Source organism: Balaenoptera ricei, chromosome 14, assembly GCF_028023285.1.
Source record: "Balaenoptera ricei isolate mBalRic1 chromosome 14, mBalRic1.hap2, whole genome shotgun sequence".
Taxonomy (NCBI): domain Eukaryota; kingdom Metazoa; phylum Chordata; class Mammalia; order Artiodactyla; family Balaenopteridae; genus Balaenoptera; species Balaenoptera ricei.
The window spans coordinates 648,345-664,555 of NC_082652.1; the positions used below are offsets into that span (position 1 = coordinate 648,345).

At 64.9% G+C, this 16,211-nt stretch overlaps 1 protein-coding gene across 12 annotated transcripts in view; it reads right to left on the reverse strand.

Moving 5' to 3' along the window:
• The window catches only part of FBRSL1 (fibrosin like 1), an 86,243-nt gene that overhangs the window by 38,166 nt on the left and 31,866 nt on the right, over window positions 1-16,211 (reverse strand). For all 12 annotated transcript variants that reach the window (XM_059893578.1, XM_059893573.1, XM_059893571.1 and 9 more), the window contains 2 exons: window positions 15,322-15,426; window positions 13,089-13,124 (listed from right to left, as the gene is read on the reverse strand). In XM_059893578.1, coding sequence (XP_059749561.1) covers window positions 13,089-13,124; window positions 15,322-15,426 — 141 coding nt within the window. The remainder of the gene's footprint in view (window positions 1-13,088; window positions 13,125-15,321; window positions 15,427-16,211) is intronic.

A 16,211-nucleotide genomic window follows, 5' to 3' on the forward strand; every position in this document is an offset into this window, starting at 1 on the left:
CCGTGTCTGCGCTTGGGGCTCCCGCCCTTGGCCCGCACGTCAGCTCCAGCTTCTTAAACACTCTGCTTTTGGAGCCGCTTTGGAAGAACTGGGGGAGAAGAGAGGGGTGTCGCTGTCTGGGGAGCAGAGGGGCCCCAGCCCGGGCGGAAATGTCACCTTCGTTTCTGCTGCAAACGCTCTATGGGGATGTAGAACACATGCCAATTAAGCGATTCGGCTAAAATACAGAGCCAAACGAGCTGTGAACCCCAGCCGGGCAGGAAGCAGCCTGGGAAGAGGCAGCGCTGTCTGGTTACGCTCTGCAGTGGGAAGGCCACTTCTCATCCTTGTACGCGCGCCTCCATCATGTAAATGAGCACCGCGGCTGAGGGTTTCAGCCAGGCACCGCCCCCCCCCCCGCCCCCGTCAGAAGTAGACCCTGGGGGCCCTCGGGGGCGGGGGTGCCACCAGGGCAGTGCTGGGGCCTCCGCTGTCTCATCTGCGGAATGGGGTGCCCACGGGGTTGTCGGGTGACCGGCTCTGAAGTGCTGGGAGCTGGGCACACGGCTGGAGAAGGCTGGCACCACCCTCCTTTCAAGGGCGGCTGCAGCCACCAGTGCTCACCGTGGCACAAGCCCACTTCACAGATGAGAAAGCAGAGGCTCAAAGGGTAAAGGGATTTATCTGCGGCCACATGGCCACTGAGCAGGGGCTGTGAGCTGGGTCCAGGCCCCAAATGGCCCTGTGCCACTGTCCACCTGCCCTAGAACCCCAGGCAAGCCCTGGGACCGTAGGGCTGGCAGGAGTGGGGGCAGAAGAGAGGCAGAGGCCCAGAAAACCACAGGGCATGGGGCTGATGCTGTGTTTGCTCACTGGGCTTGCTTCCACACACTTCACTAGTCCCCACCACAGATCTACCTGCTTACGGACGGCGAAACGGAGGCAGAGCGGTTGGGCGTCCTCCCAGGGCATGGCTGCAGGGTGGGTGATAGGCTCCGGAACCCACAGTCCTAACCTGCCCATGTGGTCAGGGCCCCACGCCAGCGACTCCCTCGTGGTGGCCAAGACCGCACTGAGGTCCCAGTACTGCCCCTCCAAGAGCCCCTGGCCCCCTCGGCCCAGGAAGTCACAGTGGCCCTGATTAATTAGGCATGATACCTGGATGGTGGATCCTGAAAATCCCATGTTTGTTTACTCAGCTAAGTCACTTTTTGTGAGAATTTAGGCTTTAAAGCAAAACAAAGCACTAATTACTCAATTAACGAGCAACTAAGTTATTGCATCCTAATAGCCGGGCGCGGACTGCCTCTGTGGGGAGGGGACCACCGAGCAGGGATGCGCTGTGGGGACGCCACCCGTCACGGGGTGGGCGCAGCGGGGACAGAGGGGCCCGAGTCACCTGGGCCAGGTGCTCAGCCCACACGGCCCACCTGCCTTCCCCAGGCCCCTCCGGGCCAGGAGGGCTGAGCCCCGCAGCCCGTTCCCCGCCGGCGGTGGCAGTGGGTGGAGCTCTGGGGGCCACAGCGGCCGCCAAGCCTGGCTGAGAGGAGACGGCCCTGCAGCCGGGTCGCGGGTTTCGCGCGGCCTGAGAGACGGGGGGCTGGGGCCCCTCCTGCACTTTCAGACGCGGCTGAGAGCTGCCTCTGAGGGAAGCCACCGGGGACACGGTGCGGGTCTCGCTGGCAGCCCGGCGTCATCCCAGGCCCCAAGCCTGAGCTGTCGCTGTGGACGCCGCCCGCGGCTTACGGGTGGCCAGCGCGTGGTCTGTCTTCAGTGGGGAGAGTCTGGGGTGGAGCCGGTGCCCAGTGAGAGGAGAGGCCGGCACAGCAAAAGCCCCCCCTCCCAACGCGCCAACCTCAAGAGGACCTGGAACAGAATTCCAGGCCTTCCCACGCCTGGCCTGTGCGACTGGCCTGCTGCCGCGCCCCCCATGACCCTGCCAGGCGGGCCTTCCCCGCCCTCCCCTGCGCTGAGCTTGGGCGCCGCGCTCCACAGCCGCGGATGCGGTCCTGACCTCGCCCTGCGGCCATCTTCAGTCAGTTGCTAGTTTGTTTATCACCAGCCTCCTTCCGGTGAAACCCAAGTTCCCTGAGAACAAAGATCTCATTCGGGAACTTCCCTGGCGGTCCAGTGGTTAAGACACCGTGCTCCCAATGCAGGGGGTGCGGGTTCAATCCCTGGGCGGGGAACTAAGACCCCACATGCCACGCGGCAAGGCCAAAAAAAAAAAAAGTACAAAGATCTCATTCTTGCAGTCCAGCGCGGGCAGGGAATGAGTGACTGAATGAATGACTCGGGGGGTACACACAGACCCTGGACAGCAGGGGGTAGGCAGTGAATGAATGAATGACTCAAGGGGGATACACACAGACCCCAGACAGCGAAGGGTAGGGAACGAATGAATGAATGACTCGTGGGTGTACACAGACCCCGGACAGCACAGGCAGGGAAGGAATGAAGGAGCAGATAGATGACTTAGGCCCTGACAACTGACTGGTCCCACCCCCCTCCCCTCACGGGGTCTCGAGGGTCGGCATCCAGAGGGTGCTTTGGGTGTCACACAGAGTGGGGTTCTGCCTGTGCTGGGGGCCGTCCCCACAGCATTGCCTAGCACCTCACATAATTCTGGAATGTTCTGTCAGACAAAGTTCACGAAGCCGACAGCCTGCCCAATATCACCAGAGCCTTGACCCTGTTATGAAAAACACAAAGTTACTTTTCATTTTCTCCGGGTGCAGTTCCCACAGATACCAAGGAGGACTGGGGCACCTCCCTGTGGGTAACTTTTCCAAGAGCCACGAGGATACACTAGAGCGCCCCACGGCCTCTGCTCTGCGCACCCACGCCGGGACTCAGGCCCGGCACTCACATCATGAACGAGTCCTTTTCCCCGAGCAACTTCTCTTCCCATCAGTTCTGCCCCTGTAGCTTTCTAATTCTGTGCCGGGGTTGTGTGGTCCCACCGTGAGGGGCGATGCAGGGTGCTGTGACAGTGGGCGCGGAGGGCAGCCCCGTCCTTCCGGAGAGCCCTCCCTGAGCCCTCCCCGCAGGCTCCGCCAGCCGACTGGCAAATCTGCTGCCCCCAGATGGGCCAAACGTGTCTGTCCCTGCAGCCCCCCTCCTCCGCTCTGTGCCTCATCGGTCCCCTCCAGCAGCTCCTGGCAACAGAGCGGCGGCCACGTCACTGCTCAGTGCCAAGGGTGACATCGCCTCATGCCCGGGGCAAACGTGACGTCCCCGAATCTCCACAGGCCTCACGGGCCACCAGCTCACCTGACATCCCCCCACCTCTGGCCGGCCACGTTGTGACTGTAATTACACCTGCATGCACGCACGTGTACTCACGTTGCCGTGTACACGTGCACACCTGTACACATCCTTGCACACATGCCCAAGCACACACACACTGACACACAAATGCTCACGTGATGGCTAGGGTCCCATGCACTCTGTTCCCCTTAGGAACGCCCATGCCGCAGGTACCCCGAGAGGCCGGGCCCCTCCTCCGAGCCTCTCCTCGGATGGATGACCCTCGGACCCGGAGCTTCAGGGCGCCCTCCACATCCGCTCTGTGCACTTTCGCTGACACGACACCCCTCTGACTCGCTTCCCCTGTCCCATCTGCCCCTCCCTCCATGGCCTCCACGAGAGCGGGGATTTCTGGGTTCTCTTCAATCCTCTGACCTTGGGGCCTGGAGTGGCACCTGGCCCACAGCGAGGGTGCCACAAATACTTGGGGACGGCCAGCAGTCGCCGCTTTAGGACCCACTTCCCGCCCACCCCTGGCCCCGCCTGAGCTGCAGACCCCGCCGCTTTCGGCTCCCGTCTCAGGGGCCTTGCTGGGGCCTGGGTCCACACCTAGGACGGTGGGTCACACCAAACCCGCTCTCCCTTTTCTCATCAGCGGCTCTCCCCGCAGCCCTCGCTGGGCTGGAATAATGAACGATCCCATGTCAGGAATGAATAAAAGATGGCCCCTGGCCCTGCCGCCCGCCGCTGACCTTTTTGGAGTCGACTGTATTAATATATTCTCCTGTTGTCAGACTCAAAGCGCTAACTGCCTTATGAATTATTTATCAACACAAAAAGTCTTAACCAGAATGGTGTTAACATTAATTCCTAACCTTCTGGGTCCCGGCAGCCCCGCCTGTTCCACATAATTGAATTTCACTCCCAGCGGCCTGCCCGCCACCCACCCGCTCCCCAGAATGACCGTCCCTCCAGCCGTGGCTCGTGGCACACGTGGCCGTGGCCTTGAGGGGTTCCCTAGAGCGTCGGCGTCCAGCTTCTAGGGACAGGACCCGACTGGACGAGAGTCCTTGGCTCGTGCTGCCTGAAGGTGCGAGGGGGGCGGGGCCTCCAGGGGCCTGAATTGCTCTGGGCTAACCTGAGGGGCCAGGGTCTGCCCGCACCCCAGGCTGGGCCAGGAGGGGAGGGCGCCCCCGCATCTCCGCCTCTGCAGCCGCCGCGGGGTGGGAGCAGGTCGAGAGGGGCGGGAGGGGTGGGGCCGGGGGCAGAAGCTGCTGCCTGCCCGGAGGGTCGGGGGAGGAACCTGGGGAGGGGGCTGTGGTGGCCCCCACGAGCCCTCCCAGAGCCCACTGCGGAGTGACCACGCCGTCCAGAGCTCGGCCTCACACCCCCCCGCAGGCTGCGCTCTGGAGAGGTCCGCGGCCAAGCGCCCCTGAATGCCCGCCCTCAGAAACGGTCATGGTGAACGCTGCTGCCCTAAGCAACTAAGTCAGGGCAACTGGTTACTTAGCAACCGATGACAAACACACGAGTGAGAAGAAGCTCGCTGGCCTGGCGAGGGGGGTCCTGAGGTGGCAGGGCCACACCGCAGCAGGCATGTTCTTGGTCACCCTCCCACTGAGGGCCGAGGCCCATCCCCTCCCCTTGGGCCTGGGCTGGCGAGGCTGAGCTGACCGATGGAAAGCGGCACACGTGCCAGCAGGCAGGCCAGCCCCAGGGCTGCCTTGCCCTCTGAGAGCCCCGCGCTGCCCCACTGTCCCACAGGGAGACCCCCGTGGAGGGCCTCGAGCTGCCATGGAGAGGGTGGGTCCGTGCCCACCCAGGAGCCAAGGGTGTGAGTGAGGCCACCTTGCGGCCTGCCGCTCAGTTACGGGGGCAGCACGCCCAGAGCTGAGTGCACAAAGCAGTGGGATACGACAAGACAGCTAGAACACGTGCAGCTCTGGGGACCAGTGGTTTCTAGAATGTCCCAGAGCCTTCCATATGGAGAGCGGGGGAGGGGAGGGACCCCGTACGGAGGCCAGGGGCTCGGCATCGGGATGGAGGAGCTTGTAGGGCAGGGGCGCGGTAGGGTGTCCGGGGTGGTTTCTCCTGGTAGTGCCTGCAAAGTGCCCAAGGGGGGCCCAAATCCAAGGCCCACTGAAGGCCTGACCCCGCAAGCGCCGGCTGCGGGTGTTCTCCCGTCAGCGGCTCCATAACGCTAGGCGGGCTGGTGCGTGCGCCGCAGCTCCTACCTCTGCAGCGGGCTCAGGCCTCTTCATGGGTCTGGTGCCGGTTTGAAATAAAATAATGGGGGGTGGGGAGGAGCCTTTTAAATCTGGTTGCAAAATGCCATGGAGACTTGAGCTTTTCTCACGAGTGAATGCTCTCTTGCCACTAAATCCGACCCCCGCTCAGATGACAGCACAAGACACACACGGGTGACACACCCATGTCACCCCCGAGGCCCGGACAACCCAGCCCGCAGCTTCAGGCCCCCAGCTTCCAGGCTGCCTTGCCGACTGCTCCCCAGAGCTCCCGCGGAGCCACCCACCCAGAGGGGCGCCAACGCCTGGCGTGTGTGGGCAGCTGGGACGAGCCTTGCTGGAGCCGTGGGCTGGCGGGCCCCTCCCTTCCCCCTTTCGGGCCCCTGGCGCACCTGCACCCCAGCTTGCATTTGCCCTTGGCCCGACCTCCCTGCTGGCTCTTCCTGGGACGCTGCCCCTGACCGCTGGCACAGTCGCCCCCAGATGCCCTCCGCAGCCGCCAGCACTCCTGGAAGCGCCTGCCGCTGATGCATCTGCTTTCTCCCACCGTCTCCCCGCCAGGGCAGGGGCCCCAAGACTCGCTCTGCTGTGCCCCCAGCGGAGCACGGCCCCAAGGGCGGGCGGCGCAGAGGCCACAGGCCTAGGCAGACGCGTGAAGTGTGACAGCGACCCGCCGCACAGCGCAGAGAGTAACAGCAGGTGCCTGGCAGGCCCGCGGATTCTCCCCGCAGCCCTGTGGGGCGGGTCCCGGGGCTCCACTGTCTTACAGATGAGAAGACTGGGGCACCGGGTGGCACCCGGCCCGGCGGCTTCACCTCCTCTCCCGACCTGAGACCCTGCTAGGCCCTGCCCAGCGGGCCGCTCACCCCCTCAGGCTTCACAGGACCTCGGACTGGCAGTGCCGCCTCCAGGCAGGCAGGGGCTAGTGGCCTCTGGCTCTGCCATCCCTGCTCCTCCCCTGCTCGACACCTGGGGGCCACACATGACCTTCCCGGAGGTGGCTCCAGCGTGTTCCTGAGAGGGCAGAGCTAGGAGCCAGAATATTCACCGACCCGGAGGGCCAAGCCGTCCTGCTGGGTCAAGCGCCCAAAGGCCAAGGGGCCTGCGGGCCCAGGGCTCCCAGAGGCAGGTGGCTGTCCAGGTCTGTGCCACCCCAACCTGACTGTGACCCGTGGGGGCTCTGAGACGGCCTCCCCCCAGCACGCGCTGGGGCGCTGCTTCATGAGAGGGTGAGCAGGATACAGCAGTGGGGCGGAGGGAGTGATGCGGGCTCAGGGCCAAGAGGTTGGGCCAGGGACCCCCGGGGAGCACAGGACGCCTCCTTCTCCCACCCCAGCATCTGGCCGGACAGAGGGTGGCCGCAGGAAGTTTCCTGGCCGGGAGGGCGGGTCCCCAGGACCCCGGAGGGGCCCAGATGCTGGAGCCCTCAGGGGGAGGGCGTGCCGCCCTGGCAGGTTGACCTCTGCGCGGGACAGCAGAGTCAGGGGCCAAGGACCCGGCTGCCTGCAGAGGATGGCCAGAGGCAGAGGGGCCCAGAGTGTGCCCACGCGAAGCCCCGGCAGGCAGACCTGTCAGCCGCGCACGGCTCCACTCAGGGCCGCTCGTGTCGGTGAAATCCCAAGTCCTTGACCACTCCTCCCTCTACACCAGCACCCCCTCTAAAGCTAGCACCCATCCCCCATACCAGCACCCCTCTGCCTGCACCACCTACGCCTACAGCACCGTGCAGGTCACCTGCTTCTCTTATTTATCACTTACTCTGTCCCTGCTCTATCTGGGGCCTAGACCCCTTTTAGGAAGAACCTGCTGCCCCCTGCCTGGAGAGGCCCCCCACCCAATGCCCGCTCACAGGAAGCCGAGCAGAGGCCCTGAGGGCCATGCTCTTCCTGGTGCTACATCCACCGACCCAGGTCAGCGATGAAGAACGGTCCGGCTGTCCTGGGCACTCTCCCCTCCTGGCCCTCCTCCCAGCGGCGAAGGCCCCCAAGGCGAATACATCACGGTCTGCTTCTCTGGGAATAACAACCGCGGATGTACCCACATGCCATGTTCAGAATCCCTCACAACTGGCCGAGGAGGCAGTGCTGACCCCCCTGCCCCAGGCCAGGCCAGGAGAGGTGCTGAATGACAGGGGCAGCGGGACGCAGGCTCTCTATCAGCCCACAGGGAAGGATTTCTGGGTCCTCCACCTGGTCAAATGTGGGGCACGGCTGCACCCCAGGACCCGGAGAGGTGGGCCAAGTGAAGGACAGACGAGGGAAGAACGGACGAACAGACGGACGGATGTATGGGCAGACGGTGCCTCCTGACAGAAGGCTGGCTGGGCACGGGCTGGGGTTGCATCACAGGTGAGGACACTGCCCACCGCACACCCGCCGTCCCTGGCGACCCCTTCCCAGCGGCCCCTTCCCGGCTGAGGACGGTCCTGTGCTCAGAGGTGGGAGGTGGGTGCAGTTCCCGGCTCCAGGGAGAGCCTGACGGGCTTCCATTGCTTTTGTACAAATTACGGCTGCTCTGCTCGGAAGAGGCCCGAGGAGCAGGGTAACGGGTGTCGTAAACCCGCCTCGTAAAGACGGAGCCTGCCGCAGGGCTGCGAGCGGGGCAGCCGGGTGGGTCAGAGGAGGCCCGGCCGCCAGAGCGAGCAGGGGCCGCTGCAGGGGCTGAGGGCGCTGAGCCGCGGCCGCGGTGGGCACGGGGGCAGGCAGGCCTCAGGACGGCCCAGGGGCCCCCCGGGCGCCCCTGCCAGCCTGCAGAACTCGCTGCCCGCGTCCACCAGCCCTCCCGCCCCTGAGGGCTCACGGGAGCCGACTCCCCCGCCACGTGCCGCGCCTCATCTTCAGCCACGATCGCCCCTGGCTTACGGGCAAAGCTGGCAAGTGACCTGCAGGCGGCCAACCAGGTACCCCGTCCCCGGCGGGCCACCTGCTCTGCCCTCCCGAGCCCCACACCGGGGCTCCCAGCAGGCAGGGCTGTGCCGCTCGCTCCTGCCAGAGAGGGTGACGGGGCAGAAACCCGAGCGTGGAGCCGGGAGCCACGACGAGCATGCCGGGAGGAGGGCTGGCAGGACCCACAGGGCGCGGGCGCGTGCACACGCGGCTCATGGGACACGGCCCTGCCGGCGTGGCTGGAGCTCAGCTGGCCTCGTCCACTGCCGCACCTCCCAGGGCTGTGCGCGGGCTGGTGCCAGCTGTCACACACGCGTGCACGGCGGACCTCCCCCGCAGAAGCCGCTGCGCCCCGAGCGTGAGAGGCCTCGTCAGGGTGGGTAGGGGCTCCGCTTCGTGAGCGGCCTGTGCGTCCCCAGGCTGCCCAGGTGCCGGCACCCTCTCATGAGGTGCTGACACTCCCACCAGAGAGGGGGGGCGTCCACAGCCCCTCCCCATGAGCCTAAGGGGTGCTTACGACAACAGAGCCTCAGGAGGCCACGCCGTGCCACCCGGAGCTGAGGCCACAGCACCGCTGCCGCTTCCTCCTAGCTCTCGGGACCCCGGGAACCAGCCAGCACGCTCGAGGAAGCCCAACCAGCCCGCCGGGCGAGGCCCACGTCAGAGGCACTGAGGCCACCAACCACGAGCTGGCAGCAAGCCCCAGATGGGGGAGGAAAGGAGCCTCCCGTGACCCCCAGATGTCGAGGTGTTTCCTCGACAATGAGCCCCTGTGCCCCCCCTCCCCGCCCCTCCAGACAGACGTCCTCGGCAACAGCTGGCTGGGCACAGCGCCAGCCTGGGCCCTGCCAGCCCTCGTGTCGGCTCTGTCTGGGCCACGCCAGCTGCTAGTTTTAACTCTGCCCTAGTGCCCAGGCTCCAGGGGGAAGGGCCCAGCCAGGGGCGCAGCAGCAGTCCCCTCCGCGGCCCCGGGGCAGGGCGCCAGCTGGGCCTTGACACGTCTTACTCGCCCACTTGCGCCAGGAATGCGAGGTGTGGCGGTCCCTGAGACCCGGGGCCGGTGCTGCAGTGCAGGTGATGTGAGATCGGCAGCTCAGAGGTCACTTCCAGAAACCCCCTTGAGGCAGTCACGCCCATCAGCTAACGATGCCTTGTGTATCTGTGTGTATGGGGGCCACCCCGGCAGGTTCGGCAGGTGGGGCCCCGCCCGACCCAGGTGAGCCTGGGCATCCTGGAGGCCGGGGTGCAGGCAGGTGCCCCTTCCTCCCAGCCCTCCGCCGCTCTACTGGGAACCGGAGTTAGAGGCTCACTGGCCGCCCCCGCACTGTTCCCGACACACGTGGGCCCCCCGGCCCAGGGCCTTCGCTCCCGGTGTGTGCGTGTGTGTCGGGGCCGCTCCGGTGTCAGGGCGAGGTGGGGAGGCCTTCCCGCCACGCCACGCAAACTCCTCCGCAGAGCTCACCACCTCCACGGGGGACGCTACTTATCCCCGGGGCAGGGGCGTTGGCTGTTTGATTCCTTTCCAGCCGCCATGACGGGCGGTGGGCGGTGACCGGTGCAGAGCAGACGCTCAACCCAGGTGTGTTGAGGGGAGGAGGGAAGAAACAAATGCACCCAAGCCCAGGGGAGGGCGGGAGGACCGCGGCTCAGCTGAGACTGGCCAGTGAGGGTGGGAGAGGTGCTGTGCCTTGGCCTCAGGCGGGCGAGGTGGAGGGCAGGCTTCCTCCCATTGGTGACAACCAGGGGCCGGGGCGGGGCGGGGCTGGGTGGGAGGGGACGGCAGGGACGCCGGGGTGTGGCCAGTGCCGGGGGTCCCTTAGCAGAGACCCCTCCTGACAGTGGGCGCTGCAGCGGGGTCTCTGCCCCCGTGCCTCAGCGTCCTCATCTACAGGGTGGGCAGTCATCGCCAGGATAACAACGTCCACCCCGGAGGGTGGCCGTGGGACACCTGCCCGGGTCACTGCGGCGTCACTGCTGCTCGGCGTCCTCCGCTCCCGTCCCCGGGCAGCACGCTCGGGGTGGGGGCAGGGCCGGCCTCCCGCCTCGGCAGGAGTCTAGATACTCATTTCTCTTTAATAGAGGAAAGCCCCAAGTCCCCAGCTTCGGCGGGAGACGAATCCTCGTGTCCTTGGTTGCAAGCAGCCAAATTAGGAAAATTACTTTCTAAGTAATCCTATGCCGCTAACGCACCTCTGACGGCGGGCTGGGGAGGCTGCACGGAGCTTTTGGGACGGACGCTGTTGGGGATGAACGATAATTGGGGATTTGCTGGGGATAAATCTCGGCAAATTAAACTCTTTTAAGTACGGTCTATAAACCAGGTCAGACGACAAATGCCCCCGCCCCCCGCCCTGTCACCTAGTACGGGGGGAGGGACGCTGTCGAGGAGAGGCAAGCACAAGCATGACCCCTGCTGGGCCTGAGGCCCCAACTGCAGACACGCACAGGCGGCAAGGGACACACAGGCCAAGGTACACACCTACACGCAATGCCACGTGGCCAGACACACACACACACACACGTACTGCAGAATCACAGTTGTACATGTACAGAGGCACCCGTGCCACGTCCAGACACAGGCTCTCAGATGGACACTTACATGCAGATACACACGTGTGGCAGGCACACACCCACCTGCTACATCCACAGACACATCCGGGCACCTCCAGACAGACATTCGAGAGGACAAGACCCAGACACACACACAGATGGCCAGAGAGAAACACGTTACGCTTCTACGCGTAGGCGTGCAGCCGCACGGCCACACAGAGACACCGCCTCAAGGCACGTGCATGTGACCGACACATGTCAACACACAGGGGTACACAACACACACTCCCCTTTCACTGAGAGCCACACACAGACATGGCCCCCAACCTGAGTGGCACCCTCAGGTGTGTCTGAGGCCTCCACAGTGAAATCTGGATCTAGAGGCAGGACTGCAGCCGCCCTGAGCTCGGCCCAGCTGGCCTCCAAACCCCAGCCCCCTGGCTCCTGGCAGGGCCGCCTGCCTGGCCCCAGCCCCGAGCCGCTGCCTGCTGGGCAAGGGTCCTCTGGGCCCGTTTCCATTCCTCCAGCCCCAGGGGCAGCCCCCCCGCTACCACGCCAACTGGGCAAGAGGGCCACCAGGGCCGGGCTGACCACGCGTGCCCTGCAGCGCTGGCTGGCACACGTCAGGGACCTGCGGACACATCTGCTCACGCCAGGGCCTGGTGCGCACACGCAGGCGTCTGCAGACATGGTTCAGGAACCCCACGGCTGAAGAGCAGGCTGGGCCCCTGCCCGCCACCATCTGTCACTCCCGTGCAGCGGCGGCAGGGAGCTAAGCTGCAAGCAGCTGGCATGTTAATTACAGGTTCTTCTCCAGGAAACATTCAAAGCAGCGTTCTGGGGAGAAACCACGAATGACACATGGTGATTTGGAAGCAGAAGGGCCGCCCAGCAGCTCTGGCAAGGAGACTTGGGGCAGGGAGACCCCAGCTGCCCTGGGCGTCTCAGACACAGCGGGAAGCTCCACACAGGGCCTCCCTGGGCCCAGCCTCTCGGGACTCCTGGACCCTCTGGGACCGATGCAGGCCGGTGGGCCTTCTGGCCCCCACTGTCCCCGTTACCGTGCCAGCTCACCCCAGTGCCGACCTGCACCACGCTGCCAACCATCTCCCACAGCCCTGGTCCTGGCCCAGCTCCTGGCCTGAATGCCACTGCCAACACAGTCAGCTCCAGGGGAGGCTGGTGTGTCAGGACCGCCCAGGCCCGCGGGAGGAAGGAGCAGCACGGGCCACCGACCATGACCGTGACCAGAGATGAGAGCACCAAGGCTGCCCAAGGAGGGCAGAGGCCTCCCCAGGAAGACACCCCTCGGGCGGCCCCGGGACCACCACCCAGAAGTGTCCAGCCCCCCAGGTCAAAGGCTCGAAGACGCTGTGGCCTGGCCCGGGGTTAGAGGCAGAAGGCAGAGCTGCCTGGGCCAGCGGACCCTGGGGGTCGGGGAGCTGGGGGAGAGGACGGCCAGGGATCCATGGCTGTCCCTGCCACCCGGGGAATTAATGGGTTAATTACACACCCTATAAAAAGCCCCTGTGATTTAGAGAGGCTGCCTGTCAAATCCTGGAACTCTGGAACTCGCAGTAAATCAGGGGCTGCGGGGATGAGGCGGGCGGAGCCCAGGACCCTGCCCTCCAATGAGCCGAAACGGCTGTAAATCTGCAGAAATGGCTTTTATGGAGCTCTGGGTTTTATGGTGTCATTAACAGTCCTCCTGATACTTAAGAGGAAATGAAATAAAGTCGTGAGGAGGAGGCTGGGGGACAGGGACGGGGCCCCCCCTTGGCTGGAGTATCAGGCGGCAGCAGGCCGTCCCCCTCCTGCCCCTGGGCCCCAGACGACAGCTAAGGGACTGGGGCCGCACACCCCGGTCCAGACTCTCCGGCCCGGCCGAGTATGGTCCGGGAGATGGTGTCAGGGCACTGGGGGGCAGCTGCTCCACGGGTGGGACCCCTGACACCAGGCGCTGCCCCACAGGACCCAGAGGCAGAGTGTCCGGCCCACCCACACTCCTCGCAGGCCAGGGCTGCAGGAGGGATGCTCCCTCGGAACCTCCGCCCACTCTGGCCCCACCCCCAACCTGCACCAGCCCCCGCTCCAGCCTGGGGGCAGCGCCTGGCACAGTCGGGGCTCCTGAGGGCCAGGGTGCGGGGAGCAGACAGCAGAAGCAGGGCGGGACACTTACGGAGTAACCTCTGCCTGAGACCGCCTGCGCCGAGCTCTGCAGGGAAGGAAGAAGGACAGTCAGGAACCGGCGGCAGCCCCTGATGGCCACCCTCTCCTCCGAGGACCTGAGCAGGCAGAGCCCGGCAGCCCCCTCCGGGGTCTTTGCTGGAACTCTGGCCTGGGGCCACGCCGAGCACCATGGAGCCCAGATCAGCCTGGGGCCTGGCTTGAAGACCTGCACCAGGAGCCTTCCACCCCCAGACCTGGAGATGTGGTCCAGCCCAGCGGGGCCTCCCCACGTTCCTCGGGGATGGGCTCAGCCCTTGGCCAGATCTCAGCCCCTCCCAGAGGACCAACCCCACCTTTCCACACAGGGTTCTGGGCCAGGGGTCGACCCCCTCTCTGTGCTCAGGTCGACCTTTCCCTCACCACCCACCAGCCTCCCAGGTCACAGGGTCCAGCGGGAAACCTCGGGAAGCCTTCCTGGAGGAGGAGCTGGGCAACTGGGGCCTCAGATGTCAAGATGTGGGGGTCAGCTGTGGCCTGGAGGCTGGCAGCCACCCCAGAGGTCCTGTGAGGGGACCCCAACAATGCTTGATGGAGCTCCCTCTGGTTCAAAAGGGCATTTCGGATCCGATGGGAGAGACCAGTCAAGTGCATTTCACCAGCTCCCCAGGGCTGAGCCCTGAGGTCCAGGCGGACAGGACATGGTGACCGGGCAGGTGTGTGTGCGGGGGACATTGGCGCAGTCAGCGAGGGCGGGCCTGTCTGAGGTGTGTGGGACCCACAGACCAGGGTCCAGGCCGCACTGAGGTCACCAGGGTCCAGGCCGCGCTGAGGTCCAGGTGCCCGGATTCTTCTGGGAGGGGTGACCACTGCAGCCTGGCCCGCTCTGCTCTGCTCAGCTGAGGCCAGGCCACCCCTCCCCGCCCCAGGCAGACCCTGGCCGGCCCGGGCCAGCCCCTGGGGGTCTGCCAGGCCGAGCTCACCGCAGTGGGGGTCCCTTACCACCAGGGGTGGCCCAGCCCCAGGCCCTGCTAATGGGGGTGGGTAGGGTGCCATAATTGCCCCCAAGCTTGCGCCCTCACACCGCTGGCGCTGTGCTCAGAATCTGTCTCCGTTCATTTACTGCGGCTGGCAATTAGAGGAGTTCGAACTAGGGCAGCCCCCGCGGCCCCAGACAATTACCAGCCTATTTTCCCATCTTGTGGCAACAAGATCGGAGCCGGGCAATTAGGCCCTCCTCCCGGCCTCCCGTGCCCGCCCTCCCCCAGCCCCCATTTAAATGATAATGAGAGACGACTCGTTCCATTTAGCCCTGCAGAAAACCCATCTCTGCTCTGCGGCCACTTCTGCAGCTGGGGGTCAAGAAGACAAAGGCCTCTTCCAGGAGCAATGCCTCCTCCTGGGAACCCTTCTGCCTGAGTCGTCCCTCCCCCTGGGGCCCCTCTGTCCCCACCCCTAGCCCTGACATCACCTGCCCATCCCCTTCTCCAAGGTCCAGGGAGACCCAGGGGCCCTGGAGGGCCACCCAGCATCCCCACTGTGGGCCAAATCCCAGCGGCAGCTCCTGTGTGTTGCCTGCCTGGGTCATCCCCACACTGGGCCCCAAGAACACCCACCCCGGGACCTGAGCTCAGGGACCTGTCTTTTAGGCAGGACACCGAAGGGTGTCCCCGGACAGGCCAGCTTGTGCCTCGGCGGGGCAGCCTCCCCTCCACGTGGCCCCCAGTGGCCACCTCAGCATCCAGGCAGAGACCTGGAATGCTGGACACGCAGGCCACTGCCAGCCTGAGCTGACAGGCCGGTCCGCCTGGGCAGGTGGGAGTGCTTCCAGCTTGTTCCCTGCAGTTCCAGACCTGCTCACCGGGCCAGAGACGCTCCCCCTACCCTTCTTAATAAACACATCTGTGCGAGTCATTCCCCATCCACATCCCTGCCGGCTGCCTGCCTGGCACCAACCCCGAGCCCGCCCCCAGCGGGACACAGGACCTGCACCCCAGCACGGTCGCCTCCACGGGCCCTGGCCAGTGCCTCGTGGCTGCGCCTCATTCAAATCCCTCCTAACGGGGAAGCCCTAATTAGTGAAAAATCATGTTTTAATGAAGGCAGATGCTAATTGTGAGCACAAAACCCTCAGTTGAGACTCTGGGCCCCTAAGCAAACGGCTTGCCGTGTCTGAAGGTTGGGGGTTGGTCTGGCAGTCACCCCAGGGACCCAGAAATGCTCCGGTGAGCGGCTGGGCTACTCACGTCACTGAGCTGGTCCCGAGAACTGCTCCTCCGGGAGCTGGTGGCTTCTCGGACGCTGTCGCCGTCACTGTTGTGGTCGCCCCCTCTGGACACTGTGACCTTCATCTGGGGAACGGGAGACACGGGCTCAGCAAACACCCTGCAGGGTGGGGCCGGGGCACAGCCAGGCTCGGGCTCCTCCCCCCTCCGCGAGCCGGTCCCTCGGGGCTGAAACCTGGGGAGGGGGCGGCAGGGGCAGAGCCAAACATTTACAACCCAGTACCGCCCATTCCTACCCAGCATGGGAAAGAAATGCCTCCGAGAGCGAAGGGCGAGCACTCAGCAGCATGAACCGCTGCCGGCTCGGTCTCTCCTTTCCTCTCGCTGGCCCAGTGGATGACTGTAAAGACTCCTGGATGCGGAGCGGGCCAATGGGCCGCCCTGCCCTTTTCCACTCCACCAGGGCCGGTCAGGGGGCGTCAAGACAGGCCGGCGGCAGTTCACCCCCGCTCCCGGCATGCACACCACTCCCGGGCCCCTTCAGTCCTCACCACAACCCATGGTGGGCAGTCAGGGCTGCGAGGTCTGCAGAGCCACTCCCCGCTCTGTGTCCTAGGGCCATTACTCAACCTCTCTGTGCCTCAGTTCTGTCATCTGCAGAACGAAGCAAGTAGTACTCACTAGGACAGGTGCTGCTAGGTCATGTATCTGCCAGAATTTCTGTAGACCTGGCGGGCCCTCAGCTCTTTGCTCCTCACACAAAAGCCCTGTTAGATGCTTTGTGCCCACTTTAGAGGAGGAAACCAAGGCCTAGAGAGGTTACGTGACAGTGTGGAAAGTGGACCCAAATCCTGCTTGCATCTTTCTTTTTACTCGGAAATAGTTTCAAACCTCGCAAAACTGCGGGGCAG